The 15,818-nt window shown below is 47.1% G+C and overlaps 1 protein-coding gene across 2 annotated transcripts in view; it reads left to right on the forward strand.

The window, feature by feature from the left end:
• Nucleotides 1-15,367, forward strand: part of dgcr2 (DiGeorge syndrome critical region gene 2) — a 122,765-nt gene extending 107,398 nt beyond the window's left edge. Inside the window, exons 9-11 of one of the 2 annotated variants that reach the window (XM_072245133.1) lie at nucleotides 3,694-3,846; nucleotides 7,017-7,256; nucleotides 13,503-15,367. In XM_072245133.1, the coding sequence (XP_072101234.1) occupies nucleotides 3,694-3,846; nucleotides 7,017-7,256; nucleotides 13,503-13,723 (614 nt within the window). In that variant the 3' untranslated portion in view covers nucleotides 13,724-15,367. The remainder of the gene's footprint in view (nucleotides 1-3,693; nucleotides 3,847-7,016; nucleotides 7,257-13,502) is intronic. The other variant, XM_072245143.1, reaches the window with a different exon arrangement.
• The last annotated feature ends 451 nt before the right edge of the window (nucleotides 15,368-15,818 follow it).

The raw sequence follows: 15,818 nt of genomic DNA on the forward strand, positions 1-15,818 counted from the left end.
CACACCATCCCTACCATGAAGCATGGTGGTGGCTGCATCATGCTGTGGGGATGCTCCACTTGAGGGTAAAATGAATGCATACAGGGAAATCCTGGAGGAAAATCTGATGCAGTCTGCAAAACAATTGCGACTTGGAAGATTTGCTTTTCAGCAAGACAGTGACCCCAAGCATAAAGCCCAAACTACACAGGAATGGCTTAAAAACAAAACAAAGTTAATGTTCTGGAGTGGCTAAGTCAGAGTTCAGACCTCAGCCCATTTGAGAATTTGTGGCTGGACTTGAAAAGGGCTGTTCATTTACGATCCTAATGCAATCTGACAGAGCTTGAGCAGTTTTGTAAAGAAGAATGGGGAAAATTTTGTAGTTTCCAGATGCGCAAAGCTGATAGAGACCTATCCACACAGACTCAAGGCTGTAATTGCTGCCAAAGCTGCATCCACTAAATACTGACTTGAAGGGGCTAAGTACTTATGCAAACAATTATTTTGTTTTATATTTGTAATTAATTCAGATCACTTTGTAGAGAGGTTTGAAATTTGGGTTGTTTGAACAATACCATGAGAGTCTTTCTGTCAAAAAAAGCCCCATTAAATCCACTGTGGTTCAATGTTGTAAAACAATAAAACATGAAGACTTCCAAGGGGGTGCATACTTTTTATAGGTACTGTATGGCAGTGATAATAAACCTGACTGATTCACTGGTTGTAGGGGGTGACTTGCTACAACCCACTGACGTGAAGTTGGAGAATGGCTTTGTCAGTGGCATCCACATCCCTAAAATAAATTAACAGAAATGGCAGTTCTCCTCAACTCCCACATTCAGTGTTTACAGTTTCCTGTATCCCATCCAAATTACTCCCACTCCATCACCACTGTTCCAAACATGTGCTCCGGCAGTTCTCATCCCGCCAGGCTCAAGCTATTTTTCTGTTAATCCACCCCTATAATCCAGTTTCTCCCAACTCCGTGCTAAGAAGTGTAACCCAGATTCTCTGCTTTACAGTCCACCAATCACCTTTCCCTTTGTCTTCTTGAAATTGGCCACCTCCCCTCTCCACTTTCAGATTTGTTACTGAGTTTTGACATAACATTCCAACAATTCCTTTCCTCTGCTGCTTGACTGCCGAGTTGCCCCAGCAGACTGTGCATCTCTTGCTTGCTTCTGCTCACCGTCCCTGTGTTTCGGTGTAAATCCACGCTCTCCATTTTCCCTGCTCCTCTCTTTGGGTTGCTCCCATCCTGTGCTTGCACACGACACAACCTCCACAATCCACGGCACCAGCCCCACCGACACAACACAACACCCACGGACACGACACAACACGACACCCACGGCCCCGGCCCCACCGACACAACAGGACACCCACGGCCCTGGCCCCACGGACACAACAGGACACCCACGGCCCCAGCCCCACCGACACAACACAACACCCATGGGCCCGGCCCCACCGACACAACACAACACCCACAGCCCCAGCCCCACCGACACAACTCAACACCCACAGCCCCGGCCCTGCAGCCACAACGTGACACAACACCCACGGCCCCGGCCCCACCGACACAACACAACACAACACCCACGGACACGACGCAACACGACACCCATGGCTCTGGCCCCACCGACACAACAGGACACCCACGGCCCCGGCCCCAGGGACACAACAGGACACCCACGGCCCTGACCCCACCGACACAACAGGACACCCATGGCCCCGGCCCTGCAGCCACAACGTGACACAACACCCACGGCCCCGGCCCCACCGACACAATACAACACCCACAGCCCCGGCCCTGCAGCCACAACGTGACACAACACCCACGGCCCCGGCCCCACCGACACAACACAACACAACACCCACGGACACGACGCAACACGACACCCATGGCTCTGGCCCCACCGACACAACAGGACACCCACGGCCCCGGCCCCAGGGACACAACAGGACACCCACGGCCCTGACCCCACCGACACAACAGGACACCCATGGCCCCGGCCCTGCAGCCACAACGTGACACAACACCCACGGCCCCGGCCCCACCGACACAATACAACACCCACGGACACCATACAACACCCACGGACACGACGCAAAACGACACCCACGGCCCCGGCCCCACCGACACAACAGGACACCCACGGCCCCGGCCCCACAGACACAACAGGACACCCACGGCCCCGGCCCCACCGACACAACAGGACACCCACGGCCCCGGCCCCACCGACACAATACAACACCCACAGCCCCGGCCCTGCAGCCACAACGTGACACAACACCCACGGCCCCGGCCCCACCGACACAACACAACACCCACGAACACCATACAACACCCACGGACACGACGCAACACGACACCCACGGCCCCGGCCCCACCGACACAACAGGACACCCACGGCCCTGACCCCACCGACACAACACAACACCCACAGCCCAGGCCCCACCGACACAACTCAACACCAACGGACACGACGCAACACGACACCCACGGCCCTAACCCCACCGACACAACACAACACCCACAGCCCCAGCCCCACCGACACAACTCAACACCCACAGCCCAGGCCCCACCGACACAATACAACACCCCCAGCCCCGGCACTGCAGCCACAACGTGACACAACACCCACGGCCCCGGCCCCACCGACACAATACAACACCCACGGACACCATACAACACCCACGGACACGACGCAACACGACACCCATGGCCCCGGCCCCACCGACACAACAGGACACCCACGGCCCTGACACCACCGACACAACACAACACCCACGGCCCCGGCCCCACCGACACAACTCAACACCCACAGCCCAGGCCCCACCGACACAACTCAACACCCACGGCCCTGACCCCACCGACACAACACGACACCCGCGGCCCCGGCCCCACCGACACAACACGACACCCGCGGCCCCGGCCCCACCGACACAACACGACACCCGCGGCCCCGGCCCCACCGGCCCAACTCAACACCCATGGCCACACGGACACAACGCAACACCCATGGACAGGACGCAACACAACACCCACGGCCTCGGCCCCACCGACACAACTCAACATCCATGGCCACACGGACACAACACCCACGGCCTTGGCCCCATGGACACAACACGACACCCACGGCCCCGACCCCACGGACACGACGCAACATGACACCCACGGCCCCCACCCCGGTCCCACAGACACGACACCCACGGCCCCCACTCCAGCCCCACGGACACAACACCCATGGACATCAAAGTTGCTGGTGAACGCAGCAGGCCAGGCAGCATCTCTAGGAAGAGGTGCAGTCGACGTTTCAGGCCGAGACCCTTCGTCCTGACCCCAGGGCCCCGGCCCCACGGACACAACACAACATCAACGGACACGACGCAACACAACACCCACAGCCCCGGCCCCACGGACACAACACAAAACACCACACAGTCAACCATAGTGACCAGGGAAGTGTGACTTGGTGGCTAACGAATTGAATAGGTGCTGGAACCTTATTGGAACTTGTGCCCTGTTTTCCTTCATCGAGCATTAACCAAGACAAGTGTCCCTATTTTGAACTAGGAACAAGGAAACGAATTCCAGTAACCATCTGTTTCCAGGGAACAAGTCAGTGGTGTGTCAGTAGCTTCTCATGAAAAATCTGAAGCAGATGGCATACTTAGTGTAACTGTCCTGTTGTATTCCTGTGCCCACAGATGGCAGTGGTATTTTTGACTCCATGGCGAGTGGAATGCGTCTGATTGTAAGCTGTATCTCCTCCTTCCTCATCCTGTCACTGCTGCTCTTCATGGTCCACCGTTTACGGCAACGACGGAGAGAGCGTATTGAGTCTCTTATTGGAGGCAACTGTGAGTTTCATTCACCATGTAACTGTATAAACACCATTAGAGCCATGAAAGCTCTTTGGATAGTATTGATGACATCCAGCTCTTTCGCCCCAGCACCATCTCTGAGGCACTCTCACCAACACCAAAAAAATACATCGGCTTTAAATACAAGAATGGAACTCTTCCTCCAGTGACATGGAAGCTCCTTTAGGACAAAGATGTGGAGGAATTTCTTTAGCCAGAGGGTAGTGAATCTGTGGAATTCATTGCCACAGAAGGCAGTGGGGGCCAAATCGTTGGGTGTAATTTAAGTAGAGGTTGATAAGTTCTTGATTAGTGTGGCTGTCAAAGGTTACAGGGAGAAGGCAGGAGAATGGGAGTGAGGGAGAAAATAAATTGGCCGTGATTGGTGGAGCAGAGTCAATCGGCCAAATGGCCTAATTCTGCTCCTGTGTCCTGTGAGAGCATGTGTAGATTATTCTGTGCCAGTCTGGTCTCATTAACTAAGAAAGGATATAGAAGTTGGTAAAGGTTAATCACATTGATTCCTGGGTTGGTATGGTTGTCATACGAGGAGAGATTGAATAATCTGGACCTGTAATCCCTGGAGTCCAGAAGAATGAGAGGTGATCTCAAATATATTTTTAGTGAAGTTTATCGAGTTAAATGCAGTCAGGATGACATCCCTGCTGGAGTGGCAAAAGCTGGGTTCACAGTCTTAAGTAATGGGTCAACCATTTTGAACAGAAATGTGGAGACATTTCTTCACATGAAATATGGGATCTTTAGAATTTTATCCCCAAGGGCAAAGGAGTCTCAGTTTTTGGGTGTATTATGATGGATTTTTGCATGTTAAGGGAATTGAGCGATCTGGGGTTGCTACAAGAAAGTGGTGATGAGGTAAGTGATCACCGGTGATCCTACCCGATGGCAGAGCAGACTCGGGGCAAATAGTTCACTATTGGTGTTCGCTCTGATGCTTTCTCAAAAGTATTTGTTGTTTTGAAAAAAAACAAGTTCTGCATACACTCCCATCGGGTTCCTTGCTGTGGTTTGACTGGGGTTGGTTAGAAACCATAGAAAAAAAACTACAGCACAGAAACAGGCCTTTTGGCCCTTCTTGGCTGTGCCGAACCATTTTCTGCCTAGTCCCACTGACCTGCACACGGACCATATCCCTCCATACACCTCCCACCCATGTATCTGTCCAATTTATTCTTAAATGTTAAAAAAGAACCCGCATTTATCACCTCGTCTGGCAGCTCATTCCATACTCCCACCACTCTGTGTGTGAAGAAGCCCCCCCTAATGTTCCCTTTAAACTTTTCCCCCCTCACCCTTAACCCATGTCCTCTGGTTTTTTTTCTCCCCTTGCCTCAGTGGAAAAAGCCTGCTTGCATTCACTCTATCTATACCCATCATAATTTTATATACCTCTATCAAATCTCCCTTCATTCTTCTACACTCCAGGGAATAAAGTCCTAACCTATTCAACCTTTCCCTGTAACTGAGTGTTTCAAGTCCCGGCAACATCCTTGTAAACCTTCTCTGCACTCTTTCAACCTTATTAATATCCTTCCTGTAATTTGGTGACCAAAACTGAACACAATACTCCAGATTCGGCCTCACCAATGCCTTATACAACCTCATCATAACATTCCAGTTCTTATACTCAATACTTTGATTAATAAAGGCCAATGTACCAAAAGCTCTCTTTACGACCCTATCTACCTGTGATGCCACTTTTAGGGAATTGTGTATCTGTATTCCCAGATCCCTCTGTTCTACTGCACTCCTCAGTGCCTTACCATTAACCCTGTATGTTCTACCTTGGTTTGTCCTTGCAACGTGCAATACCTCACACTTGTCTGTATTAAACTCCATCTGCCATTTTTCAGCCCATTTTTCCAGCTGGTCCAAGTCCCTCTGCAGGCTCTGAAAACCTTTCTCACCATCTACTACACCTCCAATCTTTGTATCATCAGCAAATTTGCTGATCCAATTTACCACATTATCATCCAGATCATTGATATAGATGACAAATAACAATGGACCCAGCACTGATCCCTGTGGCACACCACTAGTCACAGGCCTCCACTCGGAGAAGCAATTCTCTACTACCACTCTTTGGCTTCTACCATTGAGCCAATGTCTAATCCAATTTACCACCTCTCCGTGTATACCTAGTGACTGAATTTTCCTAACTAACCTCCCATGCGGGACCTTGTCAAAGGCCTTACTGAAGTCCATGTAGACAATATCCACTGCCATCCCTTCATCCACTTTCCTGGTAACCTCGTTGAAAAACTCCAATAGGTTGGTCAAACATGACCTACCACGCACAAAGCCATGTTGACTCTCCCTAATAAGTCCCTGTCTATCCAAATGCTTGTAGATTCTGTCTCTTAGTACTCCCTCCAATAACTTACCTACTACCGATGTTAAACTTACCGGCCTATAATTTCCCGGGTTACTTTTTGATCCTTTTTTAAACAACGGAACAACATGAACCACTCTCCAATCCTCCGGCACCTCACCATGGTTCTGGTAAAAAAAAAACCGGGAAGACTCATACTTGCTGAGAGCCACTTTGCTTCCTGATTAAGACACACCGGTTTTTCTCAGCTTGTCTCAATGCACAAAGTCTAACAGCTCTTGGCCTGCAGTTTCTGGTCCTTGTGTTGTCTTTTAGGAACCTACCTTGTGACCAACCTATTGGCAGGTTTATTTTGTTGAATTTCCTGTTAGATTTGGGATAGATTGGTGTGTTAAAGTTATAATATTGATATTACTTATTTTTGAATCAACTTCCTCTTGCCCAGCTATTTCAACTTGCTTGAGTGAAGCTTATGTTTTAAGTTCTGTGCAGGGTGTAACTTGACCGACGAAGGGGGTGAAGTGGGGGTGCGGGGGAGATGTGGAGAGGGGAGGTTGGTGGGTGGAAGTTGAGACGGAAACGGGTTGGTGCGGAGAGGGCATTGTGGGCGGCGTGGGTGGAGTGGAGAGAACTCAGGCCAGGAAGGAGGGGAGAGAGGAACAAATTTTCCTTGTAACGGCACTGAGCAGAGTGAAAGGGAAAGGTCTGGGTTTACTCAGCTGTCAGTGTTGGTTTATGATTTGATCTGTGGACATTGGCTGACCCTGAACCCAGCTCAAGTTTGCAGCTGATTCTTCTGGTTTTCCTTTCTCAGTGCATCATTTTAACCTCGCCCGAAGCAGAATGCCAGGCTTTGATTACGGTCCGGATAGCCTTGGATCAGGCCTAACTCCACTACATCTGTCTGACGATGGTGAGGGTGGAGCATTCCACTTCCACGACCCCCCACCTCCCTACACAGCTTATAAATATCCAGACATTCAGCATCCTGATGACCCCCCGCCACCATATGAGGCATCTATCAATCCAAACAGCATGCTTTGTGTCAGGCCAGGTAGGTCCAACCTACTTCATCTCTGTGCATGTTCCCATGATAACTCTGAAGAGGATGGTTTATGGATGTTATCACTGCTCCCTGATCTATCGATATGCAGAGAGATTAGTCACAGCCTTCAAGGTAAAAGGCAGAGTGGAATTAGACTGGGAATTTCTGTAAGGATGGATGATTTTGAAGGTTTTTTCCCCCCATTCTCTTAGGAGTATGGTATGCTAGAAAGCTGGGTTACATTTCTTTGATACTAGATTTTTAATATATTAACAGAATGTGGGTGTTGTTGGCACAGCTTATCCTAGTTGCCCTTGGGGAGGTTGTTATAAGCCATTGCTTTGAACAGCTGCAGTATTTCACAGTATTATCGGCAAGTTCCGTGATACTCCAGAACCAAGAAGGGGACCTGTAAGTGGTGGTGTTCCCATCCCCTTATTGTACTGGGTAGTCAAGGTCATAAGTCTGGGAGGTTGTGTTACACAGTGCCTGACAAACTGGCACAGTACGTTTTGTAGAACGCATGCCTGCAGTAGGCGTGGATGTTTAAGGGGAAAACGTGGGCAGCCAACTTTGGGTGTGTTGGTTGTAACATGTACAATGCATTTCATTGTCTGTTTTGATGTACTTGTGATAAATATACTTAAATATTGAATCTTGAGCTGTTTCAGGGTTGTTGGAGCTGCACTCATCCCGTTGTAGTCATGATATGCCTTGCACTTGGTGAAAGACTCTGGGGAGTTGGGAGGTGAGTCACTCACCACTCGATCCCCTGCTCCATATTTGTGTTTCTGGCACACTGAGTTTCTGCTCAGTGGTGTTCCTCAGGATGTTAATGTGAAACTTGGCAACAACAGGATGACTGAACTGGAGCACAGGCGTTCAGTTCCCACTTGCTGGAATAGTCAGTGCCTGGCTCTTTTGTGGCTGGAAAATGAATTGCCATGTATCAGGTCTGGCTGCATGTTGACATGGGCTGCTTTGTTTACTGAGGAGTTGTGATTTGAAGATTGTGCCATCAACAGCAACATTGCCACTTGGACCTTCTCCTGGAGGCTAGGGTCAATATGGGAGCAAACTTGTCCTCTTTTCCTTCATGCTTGAAGCAGCGTGTTGCTATTCACTGTTTTGCATACATTAATCATGTGCTTACCTTCCCAAGTTGACACTGCATTTCTTGGGTACATCTGATATTTCTCTTGGCATGCTGTATTGCACACACCGATGCACTGGTATGACAATAATTCAGATTCACATTTATTACATGTACATCAAACATGCAGTGAAATGTGTTGTTTGTATTAACAACTAACACACCCAAGGGTGTGCTGGGTGAAGCTCATAAGTGTTGCCACATGTTTTTGTGCCAACATGCCATGCCCTCCATGCTTGGAGAACAACCCTGAATACAACCAAACAAAACATACCAAGTGGCAAAGCAATAACAACAAAACAAGTCCCACTCCTCCCTCCCACCATAAAATATAGGAGCAGAATTAGGCCATTCAACCCATCGAATCTGTTCCACCATTCCATCATGACTGATCCTGGATCCCACTCAACCCCATACACTTGCCTTCTCGCCATCACCTTTGATGCCCTGACCAATCAGGAAACTATCAATTTTCACTTTAAATATCCCACAGTCTTGGCCTCCACAAATGTCTGGCGGAGCCTTCCACAGATTTACTACTCTCTGGCTAAAAAAAATTCCTCCTTACCTCTGTCTAAGGTTCATCTCTCCATTTTGAGGCTGTGCCCTCTAGTTCTTTACACCCCCACCAAAGGAAACATCCTCTCCACATCCACCTTATCTAGTCCTTTAAACATTTGGTAGGTTTCAATGAGATCCCCTCCCTGCATTCTTCTAAATTGCAGTGAGTACAGGCCCAAAGCTGCCAAACAAACAGGTATGTTAACCCCTTCATTCCTGGAATAATCCTCGTGAACCTCCTCTGGACTCTCTCCAATGACAGCACATCCTCTCTGAGATATGGGGCCCAAAACTGTTGACAGTATTCCAAGTGCGGCTTGACCAGTGTCTTACAAAGCCTTATCTCCTTGCTTTGATAGTCTATTTCCCTTGAAATAAATGCCAACATTGCATTTGCCTTCTTTACCACAGACTTAACCAGGAAATTCACCTTATGGGAGTCTTGCACGAGGACTCCTCAGTCCCTTTGCACCTCTGATGTTTGAAGTTTCTCCCCATTTAGATAATAGTCTGCACTAATGCTCCTTTTACCAAAATGCATTATTATACATTTCCCAGTACTGTATTCCATCTGCCACTTTTTTGCCTATTCTTCCAATTTGTCTTAAGTCCTGCTGCAATCGCATTGCTTCCTCGGCACTACCTACCCCTCCACCAATCTTCGTATCATCTGCAAACTTTGCCACAAAGCCATCAATTCCACTATCTAAATCATTGACAAACAATGTGAAAAGCAGAGGTCCCAATACTGACCCCTGAGGAACACCACTAGTCCCTGGCAGCCGATCAGAAAAGACCTCCTTTATTCCCATTTGCTGCCTCCTACCTGTCAGCCATTTCTCTATCCATGCCAGTATTTTTCCTGTAATTAAAATCTACCCACCCATGCACATACACATTCTTTGAACTCCAAGAGAGGCCTTCTTCGGCTTCTGGCCATTATTAGCAGACTCGAGGATTCACAGACTTGGGGTTCCGGCCATCGGGCCCTGATTTCTGGACTTCCGATCAGAACCTCAGATCGAATAATAATGGAGTAAGATCATTTCTGGGCCTGAAGTTACCAATTGTGTTCAAGTACAGTTCTGCAGCATGTGGTGATCCACAGCACTCAAGAAAGACTGGTCTGGAACTGTTTGACAACTGTTGAATCAGGCCCATTCAGTATGTTGGTTTGTCACACAATGTGATGGAAGATGTTGAGATGGAACTTCGTCCCCACATGGATGGTGTGATAGATATTTTATTGACCCCAAAGGAAATTACAGTGTCACAATAACATTGCAAGTGCACAGATATAAATATTAGAAGAGAAGTAGAAGGGATAAAAAAAAAAATAAGTTACCTCAAACAGTCTGACAGGAGGAGGTCATCTCTTCCCCGGCTATAGGTTGACTCATTCTAGAGTCTAATGGCTGAAGGTAAGAATGACCTCATATAGTGCTCTTTGGAGCAGCACAGTTGTCTTAGTCTATTACCAGAAGTGTTCCTCTGCTCAGCCAAGATGGCATACAGAGGGTGAGAAACATTTTCCAGAACTGCCAGGATTTTCTGGAGGGCCGTTTGTTCGACTACAGCCTCCAGTGTGTCCAGTTTGAGTCCTATAACAGAGCCAGCCTTTCTCATCAGATGCCTGTTGGCATCACCCGTGTGAACGTCATTTTCCCAGCACACCACTGTATAGAAGATTATACTGGCGACAACAGACTGGTAGAACTCCAAAGGACCTCAGTCTCCTCGAGTAGTAGAGGCGACTCTGGCCCTCCTTCTACACAGCCTCTGTGTTGGTGCTCCACTCAAGTCTGTCATTCAGGTACACCCCCAGGTACCACGTCCACATCCTCGCCATTAGTAGTAACTGGGAACAGTGCAGGCTTAGTCTTCCTAAATTCTCCTTTGTCTTACTAATGTTTAGCTGCAGATGATTCAGCTTGCACCATTTGACAAAGTCCTCCACCAGGACCCTGTATTCATCCTCCCATCCTTTATACACCCAACTATTGCTGAGTCATCAGAGAATTTCTGCAGGTAACATGACTATTTGTATCTGAAGTCCGAGGTATACAGGGTAAACGGGAAGGGAGCCAGTACAGTTCTGTGTGGTCTGCCAGTCAGGAACTCATTGTCCAGCATACAATGGAAGTGCCAACCTGCATTGAACAGAGCTTTTCCCCCAGCATTGAGAGTTGTATGGTATTGAAGGCACTTGAGAAATCAAAAACATGATCCTCACAGTGCTGCCCTGCTGATCCAAATGGGTGTAGGCGGGTAGATGACAGCATCGTCAACTCCAATGTGCTCCTGGTAGGCGAACTGCAGGGGATCAACAGCTGATCTGACCAGGAGTCGGAGGTGAACCAGGGCCAGCTTCTCTAGAGTCTTCATGATAGTCACCCCTACCACACTATCACGAACAGATGCATCTAGAACAGAGGAATTACAGGTTTCCCCTGCTATCCAAAGGTAGAGCTTTCCTATGAAATATTTTGTAAGCCGGAATGTCGTAAAGTGAATAAGCCATTAATATGGGAAAAATTTTTGAGTGTTCCCAGACCCAAAAGATAACCTACAAAATCATGCCAAATAACACACAAAACCTAAAATAACAGTAACATATAGTAAAAGCAGGAATGATATGATAAATACACAGTCTATATAAAGTAGAAATACTTTTCTGCAGCACTGTCTAGCGCAGCGAAAATCTCACGGCAGCACTCTCGGCAGAAACACTCTTTCCAGTAACCTTTAAGCTATGAAGCTGCCAAATCATACCAAATAACACATAAAAATACACAGCCTATATAAAGTAGAAATAATGTATGTAACAGTGTAGTTTCACTTACCGGAATCGGGAAGACTACAATAAATTGCAGTTTCGTCACAGTTAAACACTTGCTTATACGAATAACCACCTTCTGTAATTATTTTCTTCAGTTCTGCTGGGAACTTTTCGGCAGTTTCAGTATCAGCCGAAGCACTTGCTCCGGTAAACATTAAACTATGAAACTACCCTCGCCTCAGAAACCGATCAAACCACCCATGACTACCTTTAAATTCCACTTTCGCAACACTTTCATCACCATCGTCCAGTGCTTTCTATTTCAGCTTAGTAAAAAGATTGACTGACTTCTCCTTAAGTATAAGAAAACTTAACGGAACACCACACTTTGTACACCCATCAATCCACTCAAGCAATAGACTTTCCATTTTATCCATTATTGGATGCTGACTAAGACTGCCTTGCTATGAGCAGAACCAACAGTAACATCGACAGCTTTCAAAATTCCTTCTCTCTGTGTATAAGTATTGTGAATGGTGGACGCAGGCAAGTTCAACGTGCAGACAATGTTCTGACTTCGTTCACCACGATCGAAACACTTAATTATGTCTAGTTTTACACTAAGTATAACAGCCTTACAAGCTCTTTTAGGCTTTTCCGATACCTTAGAATCAAGATAAAGCACATGTTTAAGCAATGGCAGCTAGAAAGCAGTTCCGGGGGAGGAGCTTGGCTGTTTGGGCGCGCGCTGCCTTTTTCGTAACAGTTAAAGCATCTTTTGTTAACGAAAACAGGTAACCAATGTAGGTGTTTCGTAAGAGCGAGGTGTCGTAAAGCAAACGTTCGGAAAACGGGGGCCACCTGTATTGGTGATAAAGCCAAGTAAACTGGAGCTCAGTTGTCACCTTCTGCAGATCTAGTCTGACAGCCTGTGTTGCAGGACTTGGCCAGTTAATCAGTCGTGATGCCAGCAGAGATTTTTATACATTCTCTTCCATTGCTGTACCCTCTGCTGCTTTCAAGTGAAGTTCACCATTGGGCACTGGTTTCATCAGCTGATAGGCCAGCTCGATGGTAATAGTTAAGAGGATTTAATAACTGTATTTGAATTGATACTTTGTGAGGTTCAGAGGCAATGTTGAGGACTGCCAGAGTTTCCCCCTATCACTGAACCTTCTCTAGGAGCTCTGTCTTTCTTGTGTGTCAGTGTAGCAGTGGCACACTGGCTCTAATTTGGTTCAGAGTTCTGTCCTATGTGACAGACACTACGACAGGCTGGTCGCAGCCCCACAGACCTGAAATTTGTTGTGATATTGCAAGTGAAATTATAGGAAGGATGTGAAAGCTTTAGAGAAGGTGCAGAGGAGATTTACCAGAATGTTGCCTGGACATGTCATATGAGAATAGGTTGTGTGAACTAGGGCTTCTCGCTCTGAAGTAAAGGAGGATGAGAGTGACAAGATGATAAGAGTTATAGATTGTGAGTGGATAGCTAGAGACATTTTCTCATGGTGGAAATGAGGGGCATAATTTTAAGATGATTGAAGGAAAGTATAGGGGAGATGTCAGGGGTAAGATTTTTTACACACCTGCGGGGGGTGGTAGAGGCAGGTACATTAGGAGCATTGAAGAAACTCTTAAGCACATGGCTGATAGAAAACCAGAGAGCTATATAGCGGGGGAGGATTAAATTGATCTTAGAGTAGGTTACAAGGTCGGCACAAAATGTTCTATGTTCTTTATAAACGTCTTTTGTTTTCAGATGGTGGTCATGGCCAGGTGGTGGAGCAGACCGGCCAGCTTCCCATGGCCGAGGGTGTCATTGGAGAGCCGACAGATACGGGCAGCTTTGCTCTGGGTGCAGTCACTGAGGAGCTGGAGGTGTCGGCTGGTAACGGTAACCTGCTGGTACCACAGCCTGTCCATCCAGAGAGCATGGCACTGGGTCGCAGCGGTCAATCTTCAGTAAACACCGTTGTATAAGTAGGAAGGGAGGGGCATTAATCATTGTTTTTATGAAATTTGGGCAAATGTTTGCACAATGCTATATCGACAATACCAGTCAGATGACTTAAATAGACTTTGGTTCTGGTATCCAGCAGATTTCCCTGTTTTGATGAATGAATTGATAATTTGTGTATATATTGATGATGGAATGCAGCACGTTTCCCAGTTCATGGGTATCGTAGGACTCTAGAACCCTAAATGGCAGCTGTTTTTTTTTTTGTTTTTCTTAAAATAGATTTTGCATAGAAATACAGGGCTTAGAATCGAAGCTGGAAGAGATTTGAGGGAATAGGTGATTCTTTGTGCATCACCAACCTCTGATTCAGCCAGGGCTCTTGGACTGGGAGTGAACCAGGCCCAATCTTTGGGGAGTGCCGAGAGATACATCCGGGCAAACGGCAGTGTAACTTAAGCCAGTTGGTGCTGTCACTAGGAGCAGACTGTGTAACAGCAGAGTGAGAGGTAGGTGAATGTATTCATCATTGGGAGTGGAGTGGAGGCCCAGGGAGGTGGGGAGGTCCTGGGGGCAAGGTAGAAGCCTTGGATGGAGTGTAAAGCAGGCCCCCAGGCACGTTAATGGGGGATGGTGTATTCAGGAGTTGGGGGTGATAGTGGTGTATTTGAGGGGGGGTGCAGGGTCTGCAAGCTCTCATGCTGGGAGCTGTTGGTTTACACATTGTTTCACCACAGGCGGGTTTATGGTCTTTGTCAGGGGTTCTTCTGCAGCAAGAGGGTGGGGAGAAGTTTCCACTGTCATTGGCTCTCACAGTAGGCACGGTGTGCAAGCCCATCTCTTGTTGCAGGTTCCCGTACAGATGGATGGGGTTAAGCGTCTGAGTCAGATGTAGTGTACCACAGTGGGAGGTCTTGGCTCAGTTGTCCAGTACTGTATCAGTACTAATGGTCTGGAGCTGAGGGTGGAGGAGGGCTCGTGCAGGAGCTAGTCCTGTGTATTACACACTGACAAGCCCTTAGTTCTTTCTCGGCTCCCTGTCCTGGAGATCTTCACTGATGATATTAATCATTGTTATAGATGCAATTAATAATGAAATGGTCAACAATGTGCGTGTGGTCTAATGATTGCCAACACTGATGTGATTAAAATCAATCAATGCTGTTCGTGCTCTATATTAAAGTGGTGGGTGATAATCATGTTGATGTGACCTGGTGATACTTATCAATGGGTTTGATGTTAGTTGATGTAATCGCTGGGCTTCTGTTGACCCAGTTGTAGTAGGCATTTTGTTGGGGGAAATTGTCCATTCAGATAGGGATTTTTGGGAATTCTGCACTGTCTCTGTATTGGCTGCTCACAGTCTCTCCCCTCATTCTTCAATTGTCTCAAATAAGCACAAAAATGTGCACACGCGCTCATAACCTAAACACCGCAGTTAACAGACATTTGTAGTTTGTGATTTGAACTTTCTGTGGCAGTGGGAAGATTTTGATACTCAGTGAATACAAGTAGAGGTTAAATTTGATACCATTATTAGGTCATGTGATTGTTCCGGAGTTTCCATTTTTCACTTGTTCTTTTACTGCATCATGTAAGGACTGATTCAATGTCTTGTACTTCTGTTAACAAAATGAAATGCCAAATAAATTCTGAAGTGGAGATAACATTCTGTTAAAATATTTTGCTGTCTCTTCCCATCAACACACATCACTTACTCAGTAAGACAACTGCTGTTGAGGACTAGAATCTCAGCATGTTTCTGTGGACTGAGCCCAGCTGATGGCTCTACAGACTGCTGTCATATCAACACCTACGTTTGGTTTACTTAGGCAATAATGGATCCATGGGCTGGTTATTACCTAGAACGTAACCTGATGGGATGGTTTTAACTGAGATTAACAACACTATATACTGGACTCCAAAAAAGGGCTTTGGATGCATGAGACTGTAATTTAATTGAGGGGCCTTTGTCTGAGGATTGAGGATATTTTGTATGTTGAATAACAGAAATCCAAGGTAAATTATAGATGAGTAGAGAGTGTGAGCAGGTATATATAAGAAGAATTCTTGTATAAGTTATTGGCTGGGATGATTCTGGAATTGCCTTTATTGCAT

This window comes from Mobula birostris, chromosome 2 (assembly GCF_030028105.1).
Source record: "Mobula birostris isolate sMobBir1 chromosome 2, sMobBir1.hap1, whole genome shotgun sequence".
NCBI lineage: Eukaryota > Metazoa > Chordata > Chondrichthyes > Myliobatiformes > Myliobatidae > Mobula > Mobula birostris.